The following is a 26,167-nucleotide window of genomic DNA, read 5'->3' on the forward strand; positions in this document are numbered from 1 at the left end:
GTAGCAGCCCGCAGGCTCCTCTTCACAGGCTTGGGGAGATTTAGCTGTCTGTGAGTGCTCTACAAGATAGATGCACCTAGATGTTTGAGTAGGGACAGCCCACCCAGAAGGGAGGTAAGTGTGTCCCTTGAAAAGCCTCAAGAAGATTCAGGAAAGCAGGATTTTTCATGAAAAAGTATAACCAGGAATCCAGAGAACTAGATCATAAGAACATAAGGAATTTGACAGACGAGAGGAGACCGTTCATTCCATCAAACTCGCTTGTTTAGCTAATAGCTAAGCTGTCCCAATATCTCATCCAGATACTTCTTACAAGGTTACTGCTTCAACCACATGCCTTGGTAGTTTGTTCCAGATTGGCACATCTGTTTGTGTAAAGAAGTGCTTCCTGGCTTCAGTCTAAAATGCACTTTCCTCTAGTGTCCTCGAGTATGCGATTCACTATTCAGCTGACAGAATTCTGCTGGATCGGCTTTATCAATGCCTTTGAGAATTTCAAAGACTTGGATTAGGTCGCCACACAGTCTTCTCAGCTATGACATAACATAACATTTTATTTGCATTTGGAAGTGATTCCGCACCTTGCTTAGATGATGAAAATGTTATGCTTACATAAACCCCTAAATCCTTTTCACAGGGGGCTTCCTGCCAGACAGTGTCTCCCATATTGTAATTATAATTGGCATTCCTTTTGCACATGTGTTGCACTTTTCTATATTAAGCTGCATTTTCTCTGTGCTTGCTCAGTTCTGAAGCTTGTCTAGATCTTTTTGATCATTTTTGCTGTCTCCTTAGTGTCAGCCATTCTTCCAATTTCAGTGTCATCTGCGAATTTCACTACATCTACACCGGAATGAGTGTCATCAATATAAATCAGATAAAGTATCCCCAGGGTTACTCATTTATTCCACTAATGACTTCATCCTAACGTTATCTTTACTCTTTGCTACCCGTCAGTTAGCCAACTTGAGATCCAATTTTGTAGGTTACCTGAGTACAGCTACTCATTTCAGAATTAATATTTGGTGTGGGATGGTATCAAAAGCTCTTTAAAGTCTAAGCAAATTATGTCATATTATTTAGTATGTTATTTCCATATAGGTACTTTTCTAATTCATTCATTATAGTTTCCATAATTTGTTATGCTTCAGAAGTAAGATGTATTGGTCTGTAGTTACCTGGATCTATTTTGTCTTCCTTCCTGAAGTCTGAAGTTACATTTGCCATCCTCAGGTACTTCACCTTTCTCAAATGACTGCTCAGATATGCCTAATAAGGGTTTATAGATGATGTCTTACATTTCTTTCAATACAATTGGTAAAACCCCATCAGGTCCAGGGGTTGTATTAGTCTTGAGGACTTGAAGTACATCTGGTTCTTCTATTTTAAAATCTAGGAACACATAGCTTGTCTTTACTTCTGCATGGGACATTCCATTTGCTTCTTGATTTACAAATACTCGGGTCATTTATTTGTTCAGTTTTGTTGCTTTTTCCTTCTCGTTTAGTGTGTAACTATTAGTCCTTGCTTTGGTCTCAATGATAATAAAGAATGTGATGCAAATTCCACCTAGACAGCAACCAAACACAGAATTTGAACCCAAGGTACAGGTTCCATGAGATGGTGCTGTTACTAGATTTCTCCAAATAAATCATATGTGGATGCTAGGGGTTGCTGTTGCCCCTTTAACCCAACAGACAGGTGCATAGGACACAGGTTAAAAGCACCCAGAAGATATTTATTAAATATGTCCTCTTCTCCAGTGCTTCAAAAGCATCACAGCCACCAATGCACAATTAATAAACACAATTCTAATCACTATTCTCTCTTTCTCTCTATATATAACTCATCCACACCTCCCTGCAAGTGTTGTCCACCTTCTCCCGACTCTGGCACCCTTGCTGGGTTTCTAGCAGTCCTTTAAATAGTCCTTGACCTGGAAGTGCTTCTGTTCTTCCTCCCACGTGACTTGCCAGCATTTCTGGGTAAAATGGAGGACTTGAGTTTTTCTTCAGCCTGGAAATACTTCTGGATTTCCGTCCTCATGACTTGGCAGTACTTCCGGGCTATAAGGGAAGCACGACTCCCCCGGTCCTTCCATAGCATCCCCTGGCGGCACCCACGGCACCCAACGGGGCTGGGATAACGAACTCCAAGTCCCAGGATGCCCTGTGGGAATCTGGGGTATTACTGTACTCCAGGGGAGCTACCATCTAGCGTCTTGGGGAAGACAGTGTCCAAAACCAAAAAGTAGCTTTCATTCTTGGGGCATCCCAGCCAGATTGAGCTGCCGGCCGTCCATCACACATACAAACAAGCAGCCTGTCACAGTGGGAATCATGAACAGGAAAACAAGAACATGGAGGAGGACTATGTAGTTGTTAAAAATACATATCCAGTATTTTCACTATATTAATTAGGATGCTCAGACCCTTGGAGTGTATGATTTAGTTTTTTGGCTATTCCGCCAGACAGAATTGTTTTGGCAAACACATGCCTTTTTGTAAAATTTCAGGGGTCTGTGACAGCACCGCCTAGTGGATGATGCTCTGTCTTTTATTAATCATGTTTCAGTCTAGATTATAATCCAGTAGTGGTTCATGGCATTCTGTAAAATAAAGATTGGTTTATTGACAGTCTAGATGAATCTATTGTAGGTTTAAACTTCATTTATGTAAGGCTGACATGTGTGTTGTAGCTGTTTCAAATATATCTATATTTATTTACTATGGTGCACTTTATTCCATGATTTCCATTAAAATATTAGTTGATTGTAGCAGGTGGGCAGTGTCACTCACCAGCTTTCTCTTCCACTTTGTTTAATAGCACACCCCAGGCATTAATAAAGGAATACAGATTCAGTGACTTTGGAGGAGTTTAACACAGCTGTACAGTATGGCTGATGGGCGTGATCCCTATGTCACACTTGACTTTTCACAAGGCATAACATAACAAACATGTTTGGTTAGCAAAGCTCAAAGGGCCTGTGAGTAGTCATAGTAAAAAAAAAAAATAAGATGTGTGACCTTCTGAAGAGAGTCTTCGAATCAACACACATAATATCCACAAGGCCTAAGCTATCATACGTTAAATAAACGGTTAACATGGTCCCTGCCATTCTTAATATTTCCTAATTGCTGCAACAAGAGAATAGAAAGATACACCTCGCTGCACAATGGAAAATAAAAAGTCACATTAAGCTGTTATATGTTTTATCTTGTTTCCATTCATCACAGAACATGTCTCATTAAATTTAATTGATTTTCATTAGAATGGATTTATAATAATGTAACAGGTTAAGCTTGTTTTTCAAACAGCTGTGATGAAGAGAATTATATATATATACACAATAGCAACAAAGGCTCTTTGACTCTCTTCTACAAACTGGCAAACCTTTATAAATCAAAGCACACAATTCATCTTTATTGATAAATAAATCACTTTCAATAAAAAAGACCCAGTGCAGCCTTAATTGCACAATAGCTTTTACATGCCCTACTGCCATTACTAGGAAGCTCTTCACAACTTCACAAGTACCGAGTGACCTACCAGGACCCCCAAACTGAAACTGTATGGGCCTTTGTTAGAAGATACCTACGTCTTTCTCCTTACCAGCACTAACTCTGGTCTGGCTGACCAATATCCACACCCTCACTGACTCAATACCACGCCGCAGTTAAGTGAGCAATTTAGCTAATGGTGGTCATGCAAATTGCTGATTACTTGCAAACATGTTCTTAAACTTTATGCGTAATCATTTCTTTTTTAAATCAGTGTATTATTTATGCCACATTTAATGGAAACTGGATAAAATTAGAACAGCTATGACAATAACAAGCCTTTTGACTCAACATGCTACCAATCCTATTCACCTACGTTTTCCAAATTGCCTTAAATTGAGATTTGACAGTCCCCTAAATAATTCTCCGTACCACGCTATTTGGTAGCATATTTCATGTTCCATCTTTGGTTCTCTTGGAGAAGAACTTAACAATTGCATGAAATCTGCCCTTAAATATCTTCCATCTGTGTCTCTTTGTTCTTGTTAATGAAGTCATTAACACATGGGTACAACTGCACTAATTTCCTTCATAATTTTAAACTCTTCATTCATCTAAACTCTTAATCTCTGTTTGCTTAAACTAAAAATATTCCACTTTAGCCTTTCCTCATTGCTCATACCTCTCAGTTCTGGAGTGAGTCTAGTCACTCTTACCCGCTGCTGTGTCTTTCTTGTAATATAGTGACCAAAACCAAACACAGTACTGCATATGAGACCTCACTAGTACATTATATAGCTTAAACACTATTTCCCTCGACTTATACTCTATACATCTTGCTATATAACTTAATATCCTATCAGCCCTCTTAATGGCTTCAGTCCATTGTCTCTTTGTAAATAATGACAAATCCACTACAACTCCCAGGTCCTACTCATAAGGTGGACTTTCAAGTTTCAGATCTCCCATTGTGTATTCAAATCTAAAATATTTTGCTTCCTAAATGTAATACTTTACAATTACATTAACTATCATCTTCCACGTATCTGTCCAGAACTGTATTCTGTCACAATTTCAAAGGGCAGTGTGCCCAGAACCAATCCCTGAGGAGTAACACTTTTAACATCATTTAATTCAGAAAATGTTCCCCTCAGCATATCACTTTCTTTCCGTTGTGTAAGCCAATTTTTTTTTTACCATTCTACACACTGTGCTTGGAATTTACACTTTTACTTTGAACACAAGCCTCTAGTGTGGTATTTTGTTAAAAGCTTCATGAAAATGAAAATAAATAACATCATATGCACCTCTCTGATCACTTGCTTTGATTGTTTCCAGCATATTATTCAAACCCAATCTTCCCTGTCTAAACCCATTCTTACTTTTCATTAATACACTCATTCATCACATGTCATGTTTGATCTCTTTATAATAATTGCTTCCAAGAACTTTCCCAGGATGCAGGTTAAGCTTACTAGCCTAAAGATACTTGGATCAGCCCAGTATACAGTATGTAATGGGACAATATTGTTGGCTTCCAGTCTGTAAGAATTTTCCCAGTGTGTATTAGGTTTATGTCCTCACTAGCCTCCATATGCACTCAATGACAGATGTTATCTGGCCACAGTAATTTGTTTGACTTCATCCTTTTTAAACAAGGCAGTGCTTCTCCCTCTACAATTTCCAATTCACTAACTACCTTTCTCATAGTTGCTGTTCTTTTACTACTAAGATGCTATTTTCTCTAACTGCATTTTATCTTTCCTTATAACCCTTTTATGTATTACTGTCATGCTCTCATAAGCCCTACAGTTCACGCTGGAGTTATTTGTCTTGCAAGCTTTATACAGCTGTTTTTTCTTTGCAACTTTTCTTTTTAGCTGCTTGTTGGTAATGACATTTCCATAAAAGAGGTGTATAGGACAAGGAAGTGCAAAACAGTGCTGGCTTACAGCTCCTGGAAACCTGGATATAATTCATGGCCCAGTTGCTTCCCAGATGGAGTATGTCAGTTTGCTTTCTGTTGCCTACCAGACTGCAAAACTGTGCCAGTTAGGCTAAATGGAAACTCTGATTTGGTATGGTACTAAGGAGTGTTAATGTGTATCTGTGCCCTGTGGGGCACTGGCACCTTGTCCTGTGAAAATTGGCTACTACCATGTACCCAGTGCTATATTGCAATATATATATATACAGTATATATACACAGTGCATCCGGAAAGTATTCACAGCGCATCACTTTTTCCACATTTTGTTATGTTACAGCCTTATTCCAAAATTGATTAAATTAATTTTTTCCTCAGAATTCTACACACAACACCCCATAACGACAATGTGAAAAAAATTTACTTGAGGTTTTTGCAAATTTATTAAAAATAAAAAAATTGAGAAAGCACATGTACATAAGTATTCACAGCCTTTGCCGTGAAGCTCGAAATTGAGCTCAGGTGCATCCTGTTTCCCCTGATCATCCTTCAGATGTTTCTGCAGCTTAATTGGAGTCCACCTGTGGTAAATTCAGTTGACTGGACATGATTTGGAAAGGCACACACCTGTCTATATAAGGTCCCACAGTTGACAGTTCGTGTCAGAGCACAAACCAAGCATGAAGTCAAAGGAATTGTCTGTAGACCTCTGAGAGGGGATTGTCTCGAGGCACATATCTGGGGAAGGTTACAGAAAAATTTCTGCTGCTTTGAAGGTCCCAATGAGCACAGTGGCCTCCATCATCCATAAGTGGAAGAAGTTCGAAACAACCAGGACTCTTCCTAGAGCTGGCCGGCCATCTAAACTGAGCGATCGGGGGAGAAGGGCCTTAGTCAGGGAGGTGACCAAGAACCCGATGGTCACTCTGTCAGAGCTCCAGAGGTCCTCTGTGGAGAGAGGAGAACCTTCCAGAAGGACAACCATCTCTGCAGCAATCCACCAATCAGGCCTGTATGGTAGAGTGGCCAGACGGAAACCACTCCTTAGTAAAAGGCACATAGCAGCCCGCCTGGAGTTTGCCAAAAGGCACCTGAAGGACTCTCAGACCATGAGAAAGAAAATTCTCTGGTCTGATGAGACAAAGATTGAACTCTTTGGTGTGAATGCCAGGCGTCCCATTTGGAGGAAACCTGGCACCATCCCTAGAGTGAAGCATGGTGGTGGCAGCATCATGCTGTGGGGATGTTTTTCAGCGGCAGGAACTGGGAGACTAGTCAGGATAAAGGGAAAGATGACTGCAGCAATGTACAGAGACATCCTGGATGAAAACCTGCCCCAGCGCGCTCTTGACCTCAGACTGGGGTGACGGTTCATCTTTCAGCAGGACAACGACCCTAAGCACACAGCCAAAATATCAAAGGAGTGGCTTCAGGACAACTCTGTGAATGTCCTTGAGTGGCCCAGCCAGAGCCCAGACTTGAATCCGATTGAACATCTCTGGAGAGATCTTAAAATGGCTGTGCACCGATGCTTCCCATCCAACCTGATGGAGCTTGAGAGGTGCTGCAAAGAGGAATGGGCGAAAGTGGCCAAGGATAGGTGTGCCAAGCTTGTGGCATCATATTCAACAAGACTTGAGGCCGTAATTGCTGCTAAAGGTGCATCGACAAAGTATTGAGCAAAGGCTGTGAATAGTTATGTACATGTGATTTCTCAGTTTTTTTTATCCATCCATCCATTGTTTCCTGCTTATCCGAGGTCGGGTCGCGGGGGCAGCAGCTTGAGCAGAGATGCCCAGACTTCCCTCTCCCCGGCCACTTCTTCTAGCTCTTCCGGGAGAATCCCAAGGCGTTCCCAGGCCAGTCGAGAGACATAGTCCCTCCAGCGTGTCCTGGGTCTTCCCCGGGGCCTCCTCCTGGTTAGACATGCCCGGAACACCTCACCAGGGAGGCGTCCAGGAGGCATCCTGATCAGATGCCCGAGCCACCTCATCTGACTCCTCTCGATGCGGAGGAGCAGCGGCTCTACTCTGAGCCCCTCCCGGATGACTGAGCTTCTCACCCTATCTTTAAGGGAAAGCCCAGACACCCTGCGGAGGAAACTCATTTCAGCCGCTTGTATTCGCGATCTCGTTCTTTTGGTCACTACCCATAGTTCATGACCATAGGTGAGGGTAGGAACATAGATCGACTGGTAAATTGAGAGCTTCGCCTTGCGGCTCAGCTCCTTTTTCACCACAACAGACCGATGCAGAGCCCGCATTACTGTGGATGCCGCACCGATCCGCCTGTCGATCTCACGCTCCATTCTTCCCTCACTCGTGAACAAAACCCCGAGATACTTGAACTCCTCCACTTGGGGCAGGATCTCGCTACCAACCCTGAGAGGACACTCCACCCTTTTCCGGCTGAGGACCATGGTCTCGGATTTGGAGGTGCTGATTCTCATCCCAGCCGCTTCACACTTGGCTGCGAACCGATCCAGAGAGAGCTGAAGATCACGGCCTGATGAAGCAAACAGGACAACATCATCTGCAAAAAGCAGTGACCCAATCCTGAGCCCACCAAACCGGACCCCCTCAACGCCCTGGCTGCGCCTAGAAATTCTGTCCATAAAAGTTATGAACAGAATCGGTGACAAAGGGCAGCCCTGGCAGAGTCCAACTCTCACTGGAAACGGGTTCGACTTACTGCCGGCAATGCGGACCAAGCTCTGGCACCGATCGTACAGGGACCGAACAGCCCTTATCAGGGGGGCCGGTACCCCATACTCTCGGAGTACCCCCCACAGGATTCCCCGAGGGACACGGTCGAATGCCTTTTCCAAGTCCACAAAACACATGTAGACTGGTTGGGCAAACTCCCATGCACCCTCCAGGACCCTGCTAAGGGTATAGAGCTGGTCCACTGTTCCGCGACCAGAACAAAAACCACACTGTTCCTCCTGAATCCGAGGCTCGACTATCCGACGGACCCTCCTCTCCAGGACCCCTGAATAGACTTTTCCAGGGAGGCTGAGGAGTGTGATCCCACTGTAGTTGGAACACACCCTCCGGTCCCCCTTCTTAAAGAGGGGGACCACCACCCCGGTCTGCCAATCCAGAGGCACTGTCCCTGATGTCCATGCGATGTTGCAGAGGCGTGTCAACCAAGACAGTCCTACAACATCCAGAGCCTTGAGGAACTCCAGGCGTATCTCATCCACCCCCGGGGCCCTGCCACCAAGGAGTTTTTTGACCACCTCGGTGACCTCAGTCCCAGAGATGGGGGAGCCCACCTCTGAGTCCCCAGGCTCTGCTTCCTCATTGGAAGGCATGTTAATGGGATTGAGGAGGTCTTCGAAGTACTCCCCCCACCGACCCACAACGTCCCGAGTCGAGGTCAGCAGCGCACCATCCCCACCATATACAGTGTTGACACTGCACTGCTTCCCCTTCCTGAGACGCCGGATGGTGGACCAGAATCTCCTCGAAGCCGTCCGAAAGTCGTTCTCCATGGCCTCCCCAAACTCCTCCCACGCCCGAGTTTTTGCCTCAGCAACCACCAAAGCCGCATTCTGCTTGGCCTGCCGGTACCTATCAGCTGCCTCCAGGGTCCCACAGGACAAAAGGGTCCTGTAGGACTCCTTCTTCAGCTTGACGGCATCCTTCACCGCCGGTGTCCACCAACGGGTTCGGGGATTGCCGCCACGACAGGCACTGACCACCTTACGGCCACAGCTCCGGTCAGCTGCCTCAACAATAGAGGCACGGAACATGGCCCTTTCGGACTCAATGTCCCCTACCTCCCTCGGGATGTGGTCGAAGTTCTGCCGGAGGTGGGAGTTGAAGCTACTTCTGACAGGGGGCTCTGCCAGACGTTCCCAGCAGACCCTCACAACACGTTTGGGCCTACCACGCCTGACCGGCATCCTCCCCCACCATTGAAGCCAACTCACTACCAGGTGGTGATCAGTTGACAGCTCCACCCCTCTCTTCACCCGAGTGTCCAAGACATGCGGCCACAAGTTCGACGACACGACCACAACGTCAATCACCGAACTGAGGCCTAGGGTGTCCTGGTGGCAAGTGCACATATGAACACCCCTATGCTTGAACATGGTGTTCGTTATGGACAATCCGTGACGAGCACAGAAGTCCAATAACAAAACACCGCTCGGGTTCAGATCGGGGGGGCCATTCCTCCCAATCACGCCCTTCCAGGTCTCACTGTCATTGCCCACGTGAGCATTGAAGTCTCCCAGCAGAACGAGGGAGTCCCCAGAAGGTATGCCCTCTAGCACCCCCTCCAGGGACTCCAAAAAGGGTGGGTACTCCGAACTGCTGTTCGGTGCATACGCACAAACAACAGTTAGGACCCATCCCCCCACCCGTAGGCGGAGGGAGGCTACCCTCTCGTCTACCGGGGTAAACCCCAATGAACAGGCTCCAAGTCAGGGGGCAATAAGTATACCCACACCTGCTCTGCGCCTCTCACCGGGGGCAACTCCAGAGTGGTAGAGAGTCCAGCCCCTCTCAAGGAGATTGGTTCCAGAGTCCAAGCTGTGTGTCGAGGTGAGTCCGACTATATCTAGCCGGAACCTCTCAACTTCGCGCACTAGCTCAGGCTCCTTCCCCTTCAGAGAGGTGACATTCCACGTCCCAAGAGCCAGCTTCTGTAGCCGAGGATCGGACCGCCAAGGTCCCCGCCTTCGGCCACCACCCAACTCACACTGCACCCGACCTCCTTGGCCCCTCCCATAGGTGGTGAGCCCATGGGAAGGGGGACCCACGTTGCGTCTTCGGGCTGTGCCCGGCCAAGCCCCATGGGTGCAGGCCCGGCCACCAGGCGCTCGCCATCGAGCCCCACCTCCAGGCCTGGCTCCAGAGTGGGGCCCCGGTGACCCGCGTCCGGGCAAGGGAAATCGCCTTCCAAAATTGTTTTTCATCATAGGAGGTTTTTTTAGCCGCTCTTTGTCTCATCCCTCACCTAGGACCAGTTTGCCTTGGGTGGCCCTACCAGTTTTTTTATTTTTAATAAATTTGCAAAAATCTCAAGTAAACTTTTTTCACGTTGTCATTATGGGGTGTTGTGTGCAGAATTCTGAGGAAAAAAATGAATTTAATCCATTTTGGAATAAGGCTGTAACATAACAAAAGATGGAAAAAGTGATGCGCTGTGAATACTTTCTGGATGCACTATATATATATATATATATATATATATATATATATATATATATATATATATATACATATATATGGGTGTACTGGCATTCCAAATGGGATGAAATGAGATGTTTCACTGGGCTGGGAGGTTGTAATGGAAGGACAGTGCGGGTGGAAGTGCACCTCAGTTGAGATGGTTCCTTTTTCCTCTCCCAGCTGAGAAGATGAATTAATGGGTGGATTGGGGAAAACTGCCTGCCAAGAACACTTTATCACCCAGCATGACAGGTGGTGACGTTCCATTGGCATGGCCCCAGTTTGGACACCCACAAGGTTGCATGGGAATTGTAGTTCAGGAGGGCACCCCTGGGTGCTGCTGAGGGGTACTGGTGGGAGAAAGACTCCCTTTCATAAAAGAAGTTGTTCCTATGTGTAATGTTTTGGCAATGGAACTACTCCTGGGTGCAGCATGAAAAAAGCTGCCTCACTGCAATCAACAGGTTGGAAAAGGTGGACAAAACTTGCCTGAGAGGAGTGGAGGAAAAGAAAAGGAATTGCTATGGTGATTGTGAACTTGTAAAGGTCTTACTGTAAATTATAGGGTCTTTTGAACCTGGGACTGTTGCTTGCACGGTTTTGCTTGTGGATGGAGGGGGGGTGAAATTCCTCCTAGTGTCACAATATATAAACAAATGTATTTGCATTTTTCTCTTGAAAAATTATTTTAATTATAAATGTGCATACAGATTATTTTAATGTGGATCTTGTTATTTACAGGAAGCCGTTCGGTGCTGTTTCCTGCTTTGCACCCAGTGCTGCTAAGACTGAGTTCGGCACGGTGTTAGCTTGAGTTAAATTACGCGTGTTTCACAACATTCTGTTATGTAGCATTCCGTTATCTTGCAGTTTAGGTTGCAACAGGAGCGTGCAGCAGGTCCTTTAATTTAATAACTGTTGAATATTCAATTAATGCCCTTAACCAAAACTATTTACGATGTTAAGTGCCAATTTCTACAAATAAAACGACGACAGGTCGACTAACTTGCCCAGGGTTCAACAGTGAAGAGGTGGTGCTGATTTAAAGAGCGATGTTGGGATTTAAATTCCAGCGGTTTAGAGATTGCCCGGGCACACGAGAGAAAACATTGTAAATACAGATAAATACAAAATTGATATTATTGTTTACGCTATATGTAATGAATCCGTTAGGAGTAACCACCTGCCAAAAGGGGAGTAGAAAAGAGCTTCTGCTGTAGCACTAGCTTCTGTTCACGTGAGGCCCTTAAAAAGAGTTCATTCAATGTTGTGCCATCTCTTCCTACTTTAAACACACACGCTGTAGCTCAACGAGCTCAGGATCTCGAGTCGTGAACATCTGGCAGCTGCCGTCTAAAGCCAACTGAATAACAGTCCGCTAGTCCAAACTCTCACTAGCCTGCGTGTCCGCTTGCTCCGCCCCTCTCCGCCCTCGTGCGTTGTGATTGGCTAGTACTCGGCACGAGCTGGTACGCTCTCTCCTCCAGCCTGGAGTAATGCAGGTTTAGTATAAGGAAGAAGGAGCTGCGACTGATGCTGGTGTAGTACCGCGTAGAGTGTTAGTGATCGCAACGAATTCATGGACACCTGAACGTTGTCTTTACCGAAATAACTGAGGGCGTTGCGGAGCATTTGCTCATTGTATATTCAACAGAAGCAATGGGAAGGCGTCATGCTGGGCGAGAATACTATTTGGGCATTTTGTTTTGGCTTGGGATCTGGATCTCAGGTGTGGCAACAAAAGGTAAGACTGCGAGTGAACTTAACGCTTTCTATCTACCGGGGCGCTTGGAAGGGTGTGCGTGAGTGCGCGCACGAGAAAATCAGCTTGAAATAGGAGGTTTGTTACCACGTACGGCGGGACACAGAAGTTGATTCTCTAGCCTGACTGTTTAGTCAGTACACTTTGGGCGATCGCATGTCTGTCATGTATTGCGAAAGGAGTGAGTCCAGCTTTTCGGCTCTTTGATTATCTCAGCAGAGTCTCATGGCTAAGTGCGAGCATCAACAAGAAGCAGGATCGCAGCGCCGAGTGGTGGAGAGGCTTACGATTGTGTACCAAGCAGCACGAGTTATCTTGATTGCTTGTAGTTTTTGTGGTGGTGCGCAAATATATGCAAAGGAAAGGAAGTTGTTGCTCAGTGTTTTTTTTCAGTGTTTTTAAAAGTTAATCCCAAACTGTTCCAATCCCTGGCGTTAATCATGTATCATTGATCATACCTCATTATTAATACATTTGATATGTGTTATTACTAGCTGATTGTTTCATTATTTAACAATAGCTGGATATAACGACCAGTCCCAGTTATTTAAAAGCGAGGTTTGCGTAACGATTTCAGGAAATTGACTGGAAGAGTAATTTCTAGTCACACGCTAGGATAATATGTCGTTTAACTGGCAAATTGTTCTCGAAATAGAATCAGAAATGATCAAGAAAGACTGGGGTTGTGTGATTATGATACGGTGATGAAGATGCGTGTCACCAAGCACACGCGTTAAAGCTTTTGCTTTTAAAAATAGACGCACGCCCTGTTTCGCAAACCTTATACTATATCCACGTGCTCTGCAAACGGCACGCCATCGAAATCGTGAATTCTAAATTAACGGAACCTTACGTGCTTCTTTTTTTAAGTCTTCCAGGCCCAACGAATACTAAAGTGTTCACGTAATTCATCATGTACATGTTCAAGTCTTAGTTGTGGGGGTGATTTTAAACATGACCGCATCACATACACGGACACGTCGAAGTCCTACCTTTTTTAAAATTTGGCATTTGGTATGTTTAAATGTATGCCATTAAAGAAGCGATCTCTGACTTATATAGGAGCTGGTGCTGAGCCTTACTTGAATAAAACAAATCAAATACTGTATAAGTCTGTAGCGGATTGGGCAGATTATAAATCGGTATGGGCGGATGTTACCGATAACTACATTGCAGACGGTGTGTAAATAGTGAATGTTTTTCACCAATAACGCAACGTTTCAGTTTAATAATGGACAACACCCCGTGTGCTTATATGTTATAAATAATCAGTATCAACTTTCTGCTTCAAGAACACGACTCATCTTGCTTATCTGGAATATTTGCGTTATTAGTATTCGCGGGGAGTTCTACGAAATAGCTGTTCAATTCCACCCCATTCCTGTCAATTAATAATTGTATAATTGCACATTGAACGTTGTGATTCAATGGCAGGTTGTCGCTCAAAACCTCTGATTACCAAAGCTTGGCTTTTCAAGCGTCGCTCGAGCTCTCCCCCCGAGTGGATTAGAGTAACTTTGAAACGTGCGATCTCGATGAAAAGCGGGGCGTGAAGAGTCCTGGCAGGCATGCCGGTAAAATTATCAAATCGGACATACATCAAATGCGACACTGCCATTGTAATCGTTCTTGTTCTTTTCCGTGTATATCGGTCACTTTTCCACGGTAATAACAACAACGATCAGGCTGAGTAAATTGTCGGGGTCTGGTGTGCTGATAAACGGAGAACCGAAACAGCCACGGCTTCAAACTTAAGGCATCCCAGAATTCTAAACAAGATGAGAACGACGAGTGTGCTAATTTAATAACACTAAAGCTAAAATAAACATTGTATTCAGCATTAGCTGCAGTCAAATAGCGCCTCTGAATCACGCTAGCCGAGGGTGAGGTGGGGGTAAGCGTTTTTTCTTTTACTTCCATTCATTTTTCCTTCATTTGTTGTCAACAGCTGAAATGTTTCCGTGCCAAGTGTAATCACAAGTAATCCATCTTTTAACCATTCTAGGAAATGTTTAATACTATTCATTATTTTTATGTTATCCTTCATTAAAAATGCATGCTTTTTGTTTGAGTACACTCGTTATAATTAGTAAACAGTAATCGAGCGGTGCATGTGCCGGCACTGCTGCCCCACAATTCCAGGTGCATGGATCGAATTCCATCACGGCAGGTGCTTTCGTGTTCTCCCGGTGCGCATGTTCGGGTTTGCTTGACTGCCACCTCTTAATTTACCTGGTACGGAGGACAGGCACCCATCCGCAGGTTTGATCCTAATTTGCGTTCACCGGGATAGTCTCAGAATGCAACCCTCAAATTGGTTTACTTTGGGTTCAAAAATAAATGCATGAATGGTTAACTTCCTTATTGCCAACCGTGAACCAAAGGAGTGACATTTCTAACACGCTATTGCAAAAGAGCGAAAATGACACCAGAAGAAAATATAAAATGACTGTAAAAAACCCTATCAGTTTCTTATACCGAAATGGTGTGCATCATGGCAGTGTGCTACTAGTTTAATAAACTTAACCCAAGCAAAATGTGAATTTTACACTCAAACTTGGCAACAGCAGGTCTCCATTTAGCCCAAAGCGCAAAAGTTAATAACCATTTCCCATCTACTATTGCCAATAAATAACCATTTTCAGTAGTAAGTGCACAATTGTAATCAGTGGATATCATAAATCACAAATCGATGTGTTAAAAGCAGCAGAAGCGGTTAAAAAATAGTTTGAAAGCCGATGTGATAAGTTTCTTCGGCGTGAACCACCGGCACTTTGTTTTCTTGGTTATCGTTTTAAACGTTTTTGATTAGTTTTTCTGTAGTAGAAAGGCGAGCTAGCTAAAGCTTCGCAGGAGCCGACTGTGTCGGATTGTCGTTTTACTCCGTGAGTTAAACATTTAACGTTAAATAGGTATCAAACATATTGTTGGCCACCTTGTTTGGAACTGAATGTAACTATATTGGCTGTTGGTCTCATCCCCCGCGGTCTCTCCAGCGTATCCGACATTCCGCTTTAACGCGCGATCTGTGACTCTCGTGTCGCGTTGCGTATTTTAATTACCGACTTTGAATTTCACAGACCGCTCTCCTTCAAAGTGTAGCTGGAGTGCTCTCCGCTAATTTGACAGAAACAACAGTAAATCATTGTCATTGCTCGTGTTATTGAAAGTATAAGCGGTTAATAGAACTGCAGAGCCAAATAAGGGAGTGATAACGGTGCTGCTGGTAGCTAAAGGTAAAATTCAAGAAACTTCTTTTTAAAGGGAAGACTTTCGAGAAGACACAGTCGTAGGACGGCAGCGGGGTGCAGTTGCAGAACGTTAAACATCAAAGTTGCTGGTGCATTTCCTGCCCTTGCTCATTGTATGACCCTGAGTAAGTCCCCTTACCCGAAAATAACAACAAACATTTGGAACACATCCTCATCTGGCATGAAGTGTCAACAGAATATATAAAAAAATATTTGTGCGTGACATTTATGGTTCTAAAGCCAGTAACAGAGTGTAGTATCAGTTAATAGAGACTAACAGTGCAATTTGTTAAAAGGTTCTGCGCTCTTTACAAGACGAAAAATCCAGTGGAAGATCATTTAGGGAAAAATGTTGGGCTCACTTTGATTACAAAGCTTTGCTTGTTGTTTGAATGAAGCTGACAGATTTTACAGTTAACCGCTTTCTGTGGTGTTTGTGATGGCGAAGACTTTCAGCCGATCGTTCAGTATCTGCAACATTAAGTGTCTATATATATTTTTATCTGCGTGTTCATTTTTTTTTCTCTTGCAATTATAAAAGGCACAAGAAGAGAATTATACTTTGTATTTGGGTAGAGCTTTGCGCATTACGTGCTGTCTGTGTACTGGATGACTTTTTGTGGGGAAAAGAACAAGAGTGGCGCTTTGAAGTGTCTGGCTGAAATGTATGTTCTGGGACTATTACACAATTTAAAAAGAAAAAGTCCTTTTATTTTAGATACTCTGATGACCCGAGCATACAGTATATACATCATATGTACATAATATGAACATTTATAAATTTATATGTGTGCAATTTTACATTCTGGGTATTTAGATTTAATACACAGCTAAAGTGCCAGTGTAGAATAACACTAAGTGAACGGAATTAAACACTTTTCCCATATATACACATTTAAGAGTTACTTAAAAATGTTGCCATGATACTACATTAAGAATAACTCCAATAAATTAAAAGCATACATTTACGGAGGAACAAAGGTGTCAGTTTTTTATTTATTTGTTGTATGTTAGGACATTCCATGCTCCAACTAATTTACCAAAAATCAGTGCCTACACACTACACCTACACACAAAGTGATCCCCAGAATTCATGTGAGCTGAAATGTTATTCGTCTTTGTTTTTAAGCACTTTAACACAATAAAGCTGTTACATGTGTTCCTGTATCTCTGAGACGTTTAAGCCAAATAACGGCAGTGCATTATACAGACAATGCTTTGCTTATTAATTAGTTCACTTTTTTTTTTGCATCCCCTTGTAAGGTTCTTATTCTTGTAATAAAGAGAATGGATTATACATTTTACTATATACATAGTATTTTGAAATGGACTGCCGATAAAAATGCTATAAATGAAATCCTTTTTGTTAAATTTTACCCTACTTGCACATTCCATCCTTTTAACTAAAGATGCTGGGTTTGTGCATTTCTCAGTTTACCTTGTCGACAGGTCATCTCAGCATGGATGAAACTTTATCTGTTCTGTGCAAAACATCAGGGATGAGAGAAGGTCACTCAGTCCATCAAGGACTGTTCAAAGATTTCTAGACAGCGAATTCTAAGAGCCACTTAATCTCTTGGTATCATCATTGACAAAGCTTAGTGTGTGGGCACACGTTTTCACTAAAACACACTCAGGAAGTAATTTACAGCCTTTATGCCATAACGTCTTTTTTAAATATAGTAGGTATTGTACCATTTTTCTAACTCCTACGTCCAAAGGGCTTGTGAATTGGGCTGAGTGGGGGGTTATTAAGTAAAACTGGCGTGAGTGTATATGTGATGAACTGCTGTCCACACCAGGATTGTCTGCTGTTTTATATCCAGTGCTGCTTGGGAAGCTTCCACTGAAACAGAAAAAATGGGTTTGGAAAATGTTTTGATGAATAAGTGTGACAATCTATTCGGAAGACTAGATCAACCCTTTGTCTAGAATATATTTTTATAAAGAAACAAAAATCTGTAAATAAGGTTTTAAGGAGCTGTACATGTGTGTGAGGTTTGCTATGCCCTTTCTTAATTATTTTGCAGAGGGTGGTTGTTCAAAATTCACATGATCTGCTTCAGTTCTACAGCAGGACAATGCAGTGCGCTGTCCTCTATAGGAGTGCTGATTCTTTTTCTGTTTTTTTTTTTTTTTTATGCAAACTTTGCCCACCTTTGTTTTGTAGTATGAGCTATGATTTCAGCACATTCATGGTTGAGATAACTGAACATGTCCTACATGTACTTACTTAGGTTTCTGTAAGGTTATGAAATGAGTTACATTTTCAGTAGACAACTTTCAGTTGGCCACAATATACTGTGGGTAGATCAGATGTGAAAGAAACTGCCTCTTCTTAAATTAGTATGAATTTCATGTACAGTTTTGGAATGTTTGCTTGGTCTGTGCATTCTCAGTGACCCTATATGTCCTTTCTAAGCTGTATTTTGCACAGATGTTTTGATGTCTTGTTGGGTTTATCTTGCATTGGAGATGACCAGTGTGCTGTGGGATTTCTCAGGTAAGGAAGTTTCAAGGTAAAGTAGTTATACTTGCTAATCACAGTGCTGAATAATACTGATGTGTTGCAAGCTGATTAGCAAACGGCAAGTATGAATTTCACCATACTCTCTACACATGATCGTATAATGACCCTATAATTATTGTATGTGCTCTTTTGATGTTTATAGACATCATTTCATGCTATATTTTTTTCCAAATGCCTGTTTAGCGTTGCTTTAATTCACTCCTCTGATAAATGTACACCCTTTACAGAGAGCAGAAGTTCCTTTGCCCCTCTGTCTACAATATACCCTCGAGTTTTCATTTTTAGCAAATCACTCCTTCCTCTCTCTCCACTAATTAGTTAGTAGGCTGGTGTCACAGTGGCATCAGCTTGTTGACTTGTTACTTCATTTTGCTTTTTGCCTGAAGGGGAGCCTGTTTATGATCTGGCCAGCACTGTTACATTGATAGCTAATACACACATCATGCATAACTGAACCACAAATGCATTCCGTATTGAAAGGATGTGACAAAAACATTTGTTTTTTTTTTAGCTTGCTATATGGTTGCAAGACATGGATGCTATCCACTGAGACGAAGACTGGACCCGTTTGGTACTGTGTCTTCTTGGAGAATCCTTGAGTACCACCGGTTTGACTTTATGTTGGGCTAGCGGTTGCTCACGGAGTCCCAATTGAGGCACATTGCCTGTATAATGAGGGAGAGTCAGTTATGCACTATGGCCATGTGGCGTGATTCCCTGAGGGTGACTCGGCTAGCAGTATCCTCATTGTTAAAGGACCTGAGTGGATGGACCAGGCCAAGGGGATGCCCATGTGACGACTGGCTGCTGCAGATAGAGGGTGGGACTGGACCGCATGTCTGCCTGGGGGGTTGCCCACCAGGATCCCAAGCTGTTTCGTCATGTGGTGGGTGTGGCAACACGCTGTACCAGTGCATACTCCCCAACCTGACCTGATTGGGGTGCTCTGACCACCAGGAAGATAATTGCTGCCACAGGCAAGTCATTGTTAAGGATTTTAAAAAAAAAAGAGATCTGTTAAGTCTAAAATCATCAATAATAGAAAGTAAAGCATTTTATAGAGTATAATGTTCTCCAAAGCAAATTGTAAGGCTTAAGTAGAGCTTTTGTAAGTCTTCTGATCAAAACTGTTTATTCTTCTGTTCTGGATGGGCTAGATTCCACAAGATATAGTTTTGGTGCCCACCAAAAGTGTATAATCTACTGATCTGAGCTGATCAGCCCACTTGAATTCCCATTCTGCTGGTTGGATGGTCAAAAGGAGTGGTCCCAGAACCTCTTCTCTCAGACCTATCAGCGCCAGATGTCTCCTTGATCCTCCTGGGCGTAGTCTCTTTAGGCTGGCTTCTGGTCCTCACCGACAAAGGACAGTGAAGAGCTCTTCTTCTAATTGTTCTCCGGGTTTACCAGAATTCCTGATTCTGAAAACACGGTTTTGGAGTGAAAGGTACAATTTTAAAATCTAAGAGAATTTCGCAAATGATACTTTGAGGGGCAGTCAGGCCTCATTTAGGAAGGCTGAGCCTCTTGCACTGTCATATTTTGCACCTTGAGTGGACTTAGTATTGGCATCCATACCTAGTATGTGGTCTCAGATCTTTTGATTGCTGTGTTTGTGCTGTATTGTTGGCAATTTGTGCAACAAATATGTCCTCACCTGTTAAAACTGTTCTGCTTTTTCATTTGTACTACTGTCTCCTGCTCTGAGCAATTGCATTTCAATCTTTTTTATATACAGTATGGTGCTTAGTATTAGTAATTTCATTATGGTTAAGAAACTGGATAGTGCTGCAGTTGGATAAAAGCATGCATAGCTCAGGACATAATAATGTACATCTTGTGTCATTTAATACGTGTTAAGGCGAAAGTAGGTATTGATGTGTACAAACAGTATTTTTAATTAAAAGAGCTCTTGAAAGCTTAACGACATCTCTTGCAGGCCATGGAATCCTGGTTGAAGACCAATAATCTGTGTAGTTGTTGGACTCTTGTGCTGATGTACCACAGTTTATATAGTTAATTACATAATGAATTATTCCTGAGCTCTGCTCAGTTAGGGGGACTCTCAGTTCCATGTTGTGGATTTACTAGGAATCTAGTGCTGAGAAGTTTAGAGGTGTGCTGGTATTGGCTTTTAATAAGAAATAATTAGCTGGCTGGTAGTCTATTTTTTTAATACATATGTAGATTAAGGGATGGCATTGTGTCCTTTAGATTAGCATTGCAGCCTGGAGACTGGTGTGGTAATGGTCACGGTGGAGGATGCATTCTCTTCCCATGTTTGTGTGGCTTTTCCTGCCACATCCCAAATATGTGTGTGTGTTAGGTGTGAGTGAATGAGTGTGACCTGTGGCAGTTGCAGATGGGCATGTGCTCAGTTATAGAGGTTGTATTACTTATTGTGTTACTCTTCTCTGTTGTAGCTTTGCCAGCACCTACAGTAGCTCACCTCAAGCAACAATATGGTTTGTTTCTTATTAAGGAATCAAGAAATAAATGTATTTGGTAATGTGACTGCTTTAGCTGATTTGGTGTTGGGATATTTATCTGTTACAGACCAACAGATAGAATGAAAGTGAGCAAATGAATAACAGTCATGCATGTTTGCATTTAAATAGCTACGAAAGCCTGACTGAGCTCAAATAAGAAAGAGCACTAGTGTGGTTCTGTTGAGCATATCTATCTTGACAAGTTATAACAGATAAACAAAGGAAAGGAAGGCTTTATTTTAATATGAAAGCATACCACTTTTGAAACATTTAACAAAAGGAAAAGACATCAAAAAGATGTTGGGTACCACAAGCTACCCGTGAAATGACGATGTTCTTGCTTCTTTGAAGTTTTAGCTTGAGGTGGATTACAGGTGTGTCCCTCTTATTTGATGTTTAGGTTGTCCTTTCAACATTTATATGCTGAGATGTCCATAAGAGACAGGCGAGGTGGTGGGGCTAGTGTTGTGTCACTGATTTGCCAATAGGTTGAGGTCTTCCTGCCTGGACATGGAAGCAAGGAATTGTTGTGTTACTGTGCCGCGCTCCGCTCCTTCCTCCATATACTGTACTCTTTAGCTTGGACCCTGGAAGAGACAGGCTTTTTTTCTCACTTCAGATAAAATTCCTACACAGATTCAAGCATATATTGTTTTCAGGACAATTTTTAGTGGGAGGGTATAAATGCTGCTTATGTGAGGTTTGCTACAGGCACAAATCGACATTGTCTTCTGATCCATCTGTTGATTGTGATCCCTTAGGCTGTGGTGTTAACTGAGATGCACTCAAAGTGACGGTTAATACTGAGTGTGCCGAGTTACCAATCTGTCTTTCAGAGCACCATCTGCTCCCTCCTAACTTTCTAATCAACCCCCCCCCCCACCAACTCCTCATATCCTCTTTTTGTACATATTGTTTTTAAATTATTTTTTGCCTTTAATTACTTTTCTGACTCTGACATGGAGCGTGTGTTCATGTTAGGAGGTTTTAACCTAAAAAAAATACACACATGGATTAAAAAGACTTCCTGGCCGTGAACTAGACCAGCGGGAAGGCAATGAATGTTAATATGAACCAATAATTCTGCTTGATCAAGAACTATAAGAAACTGTAAAACACCTCAATGGCTTAACAGTGTATATGTGACAATTTTTGACATTTCCCTCACTTACAAATCCATTCTACCTGCACTGCTTATTTCTCTAATCTCAGTGACTAAGTGTTACTGTTACATGACTCTCTACTGGAAAATACTCAGATACATGATCTGTGTGTGTGATTGTGTGTCACTTGTGTCCTATCCTAGCAACTTGAGGCTGCTTTGTGTATTTTAGGTTAGTATTTGATACAGGACTAGAAGAGAACACATATGATGATGCTGGGATTTATGTTGTTCACATTCTGATTTAAAAATGGGTGAATGGGTAGAGTTCCCTTCAATCTTCATTTCTCTCAATCTGTCCACTTCTGGTGAGTTTTTCTCACTTGTACTTAAGGTGTGCATCTTTATGTGGGTGGGTCAGGACTTACATAAATACAAATATGCATACAAGAAACAAATAACCAGCTTCTGGTCTTGAAAAATAACATAAAAGTAGAAGAGAAACTTTTATGCTTTGGTCATCTTCATTGTAACATGGAAGAAGTGAATGCAATGAGGAAGACTTATAACACAACATTCACAACCCCCCTTAATCAAAATCAGGGCCACGAGGAGCTTCAGTTTGTCTAGGCAACACAGAGCACAAGACAGGAAACAACTGTAGACAAGATGCCAGTCCATTAAGGACATTTTTCTTTATTATATGAAGGTAAGCGAAATTAAGACATTAAATTTTTTTTTTCTTAAATTATTGCAACAAAGTTGTCATAGAACTGTATAGTTTTTCAACGTAACCTCCATGGCATTCGACACAAGTCCTCCAGTGGTTGAACAGTTTGATATATTCCTCTAGAAAAAGAAAAAAAAGTGTTTTGCTTATATGTGCAGCTACTCATGAACCATCTGCTGAGCCACTTCATCTGACTTAAAGGTCTTTGCGCTCTTTGCCTCTTTGAGTGCTCTAAGGAGGTGGCAATCACTTGCGGTGAAATCTAGCAAGTATGGCTGATGATGAAAACACAAGTGCAGGTCCTTGATGGTTGCAACTGTTGCATGGGGCTGGGCATTGTCATGTTGCAACATGACACCTCTCCTCAGAGCCTTTATTCGTTGATAAATTTCAATAAGGTTCATTTCTTCACAGCTCAGAAAGCTGGGGACAGAACACTACTCTTCTTTGATGCATACTTTCAGTGGGACTGTCACTTTTATACTGCTACTGTGACGTCATGGAGCTTGTCTGCACCGTGCTTCTGCCTGCTGGACACTCCTAATGACATTATTAACAATGTTGCCAACTTACATGACAATGGTATCACAGTTTTAAGGTTTTCATTTGATTCGTCCTTGTTACAACCTCAAACACAATAATTAAATTCATCATCATCGATGGGGAGACTGGAGCCTCTCCTTGCTGTATTAAGCACTAGTCAAGAAAGGCTCTGTACATGGTGCATGGGGCCACTTTAGAATCCTCAATTAAACTACGCTGCACATTTTTGGGACCATGGGAGGAAAACACGCAGGGGTGGGCTTGGTCAGCAGTTATGTCCAGTGCAAACTCGGTTATCTTTATCCATGCAAAAATGCAAGTTTTTATATCTGCAAATAATGAATTTATGGGTAATTGAAAGAAACATCAATATGAATTACTTTGAGACAAAACCAAAAGTTTATTTATTTAAACACATAGACACACATTTTAAAACAAATACATACACTATATGTATGGCCATGGAGGATTAGTGCAGCAGTTTTCAGCCTTTTTGACTTGATATAATAAAATTATTTACTCGTAATTTGTCCAATCAGTGCCTGAAGTGGAAATACGTAAGTGCTGGTACTCTCTTTTTAAGTCTGATTTCTTAACAGATTAAATGTACATTGTAAATTTTAGTGACCGGATTTATTAACATTAGATTGGAGGCACAGCTCTTCCTTCGAGTATAGGGCATCAAATATTACGATTTGATCAGAGAAGGGGAGGTCCCCCTTGGAGTTTCGAGTATTCAGACAGAACATAGCATCACTCAAAATGTGATCTCAAAAGCATTCATGTTAGCTAAAAAACATGACCCGGTAGTTCACTGATTTTTGTGGACCTTCTTGGTAACAGGGCAGGTCCACCTCCTGGCAAACATATTCTACAGAATGGTGTTGGGCTGCAGGTTTTTGGCAATGGTGAAACACTGGCTTAGCGGTTAGTACTTCTGTCTCACGGATTCAGCGACCGGTTTATATCTTATCTCCAGTTATTGACCAAATGGAGTCTGAACATTCTCCCTGTTTCCGGGTGGATTTCCAACACATACTACTAAAGACTTTTAAGTTAGGTTTCATGCGGACACTATACCGGTAAAGTGAGAGTGTTTCTGTGTGTGCCCAATAATGGACTTGTGCTTCACCCTGAATGGGATTAAATAAACCTTAGAATGTTCTGTTATTTCCCCTCAAAAAGACAATTTGGAGACTCAGCCCTTTTCCTGTTAAGCCTTCATTCAGGTGCTAATATCATTAATGGATTTCTGCTCCATGTACATGCCTGCAGACGCAACCCCTGTCCAGCTCCGTTCAGAAACAGGTGTCCTATCATTTCGTTAATCTTATTTCCTCCCGCCACTCTGTATTGCCCACTGTCCCTCAGGCCAGAACAAGCTTCAACATACTGGGCAGCAAGTCATGCCGTCTGTTCTTCAGCTCCCAGTAGGATGAATAATTTCTCTGCCTACATTTTTTTACTCTCTCTCTCTCTCTCTGTCTCTCTCATTCAGACACACACACACACTCACGCTTTTGCCATTTAAAAGCCTGTGACATATTGGTTTGTCAAAGTATTAAAACTTATGCTAAAAAATATTAAAATGTAAACTGAAATATTGCTTTTCATCTCTCTGTGTAATTCTTCAATATGCGGTGAAACAGCCATCATGCCGACTCAGCCATTTTGTCGTCTGTGTGCGAAGGGTGACTTCTAAAAGAATGGTCTGTCAGGGAAGTGTTTAATGTTTGAGAGTTTCCTGTATTTGTTTAGGCTTGTCATAAATTCATTTCATACTTATCAACCCTTATTATATTGAAGATTCATATTTTTGTGTTGTGTAGCTAATGATTCTGTTGTATTCATCGTCTGGTATTTGTATTACTGTCACTAGTCCGTGAGAGACAAGCAAGTGAGAATTTCATTGCACAAATAACAGGGAAGTTGAACTTGAAATTAAATGCCACTTGAGATCTTTTATTTGTAAGAAAGCTGCTCTTCTTTGCACACTGCCTTTATCTCCATTTTTAGCTTTCTTTTATAAACTAAAATTTATATTCAAAGCACAGTAGTACTCCATACATTACTGTGCAGTTTACATTTTCATGAAATAAGTATACATTTACAATAGTATAGGATCTGATGCATCAAACAGAGTTAAGTAGATTTGTGTGTGTATTTTATTTCTTATATAGTGCACTTCTAGAGTGAACACCATCCTATAGTGGTTTATAAGTACAGTGTTATCATACTGTATATTATTTATATATAGTGACACGTGAGTCACTGTCTTGCACCCCAAAACACGAGGCTGAGTCTCAGTACTTTAGCAAACCAGCTTTATTCAACTTGAAACAGGAACAGCAGGGTTATTTATCGCAGCAGCACCTACCACTCTCCTATACATAGACACAGCAAATGGGCATAGTTTGGGCCAGGTCAGTGGCCAAGTTATACTGTTCCCTGCATTTGTAATGTCCTTAGCATCATTACTCGGCGACAGGCTCGCAGTTGTTTCCGCGGCGTTATTCTGTTGCGCTATAACACGCCCTTGACCCTCTGCAGTTTGCATATCAGGAGAAGGTGGGAGCGGAAGATGCCATCATCCATATGCTACACCGATCCCTCTCTCACTTGGACAGAGGCAGTGGTGCTGTAAGAATTATGTTTCTAGACTTCTCTAGCGCCTTCAACACAATCCAACCTCTGCTCCTTAGGGACAAGCTGACAGAGATGGGATTAGATTCATACCTAGTGGCATGGATCGTGGACTATCTTAAAGACAGACCTCAGTATGTGCGTCTTGGGAACTGCACGTCTGACATTGTGGTCAGCAACACAGGAGCGCCACAAGGGACTGTACTTTCTCCGGTCCTGTTCAGCCTATATACATCAGACTTCCAATACAACTCGGAGTCCTGCCATGTGCAAAAGTTCGCTGATGACACTGCTATCGTGGGCTGTATCAGGAATGGGCTGGAGGAGGAGTATAGGGACCTAATCAATGACTTTGTTAAATGGTCCGACTCAAACCACCTACACCTGAACACCAGCAAAACCAAGGAGCTGGTGGTGGATTTTAGGAGGCCCAGACCCCTCATAGACCCAGTGATCATCAAAGGTGACTGTGTGCAGATGGTGCAGACCTATAAATATCTGGGAGTGCA

General features: G+C 42.5%; 1 protein-coding gene across 1 annotated transcript in view; it reads left to right on the forward strand.

Annotated features, from left to right (window-relative positions):
• The first annotated feature begins 12,108 nt into the window (after positions 1–12,108).
• unc5db (unc-5 netrin receptor Db) overlaps positions 12,109–26,167 on the forward strand; it is a 759,038-nt gene continuing 744,979 nt past the window's right edge. Inside the window, exon 1 of the mRNA XM_028803567.2 lies at positions 12,109–12,352. Within this exon, the coding sequence (XP_028659400.1) occupies positions 12,268–12,352 (85 nt within the window). The 5' untranslated portion in view covers positions 12,109–12,267. The remainder of the gene's footprint in view (positions 12,353–26,167) is intronic.

Source organism: Erpetoichthys calabaricus, chromosome 1, assembly GCF_900747795.2.
Source record: "Erpetoichthys calabaricus chromosome 1, fErpCal1.3, whole genome shotgun sequence".
NCBI lineage: Eukaryota > Metazoa > Chordata > Cladistia > Polypteriformes > Polypteridae > Erpetoichthys > Erpetoichthys calabaricus.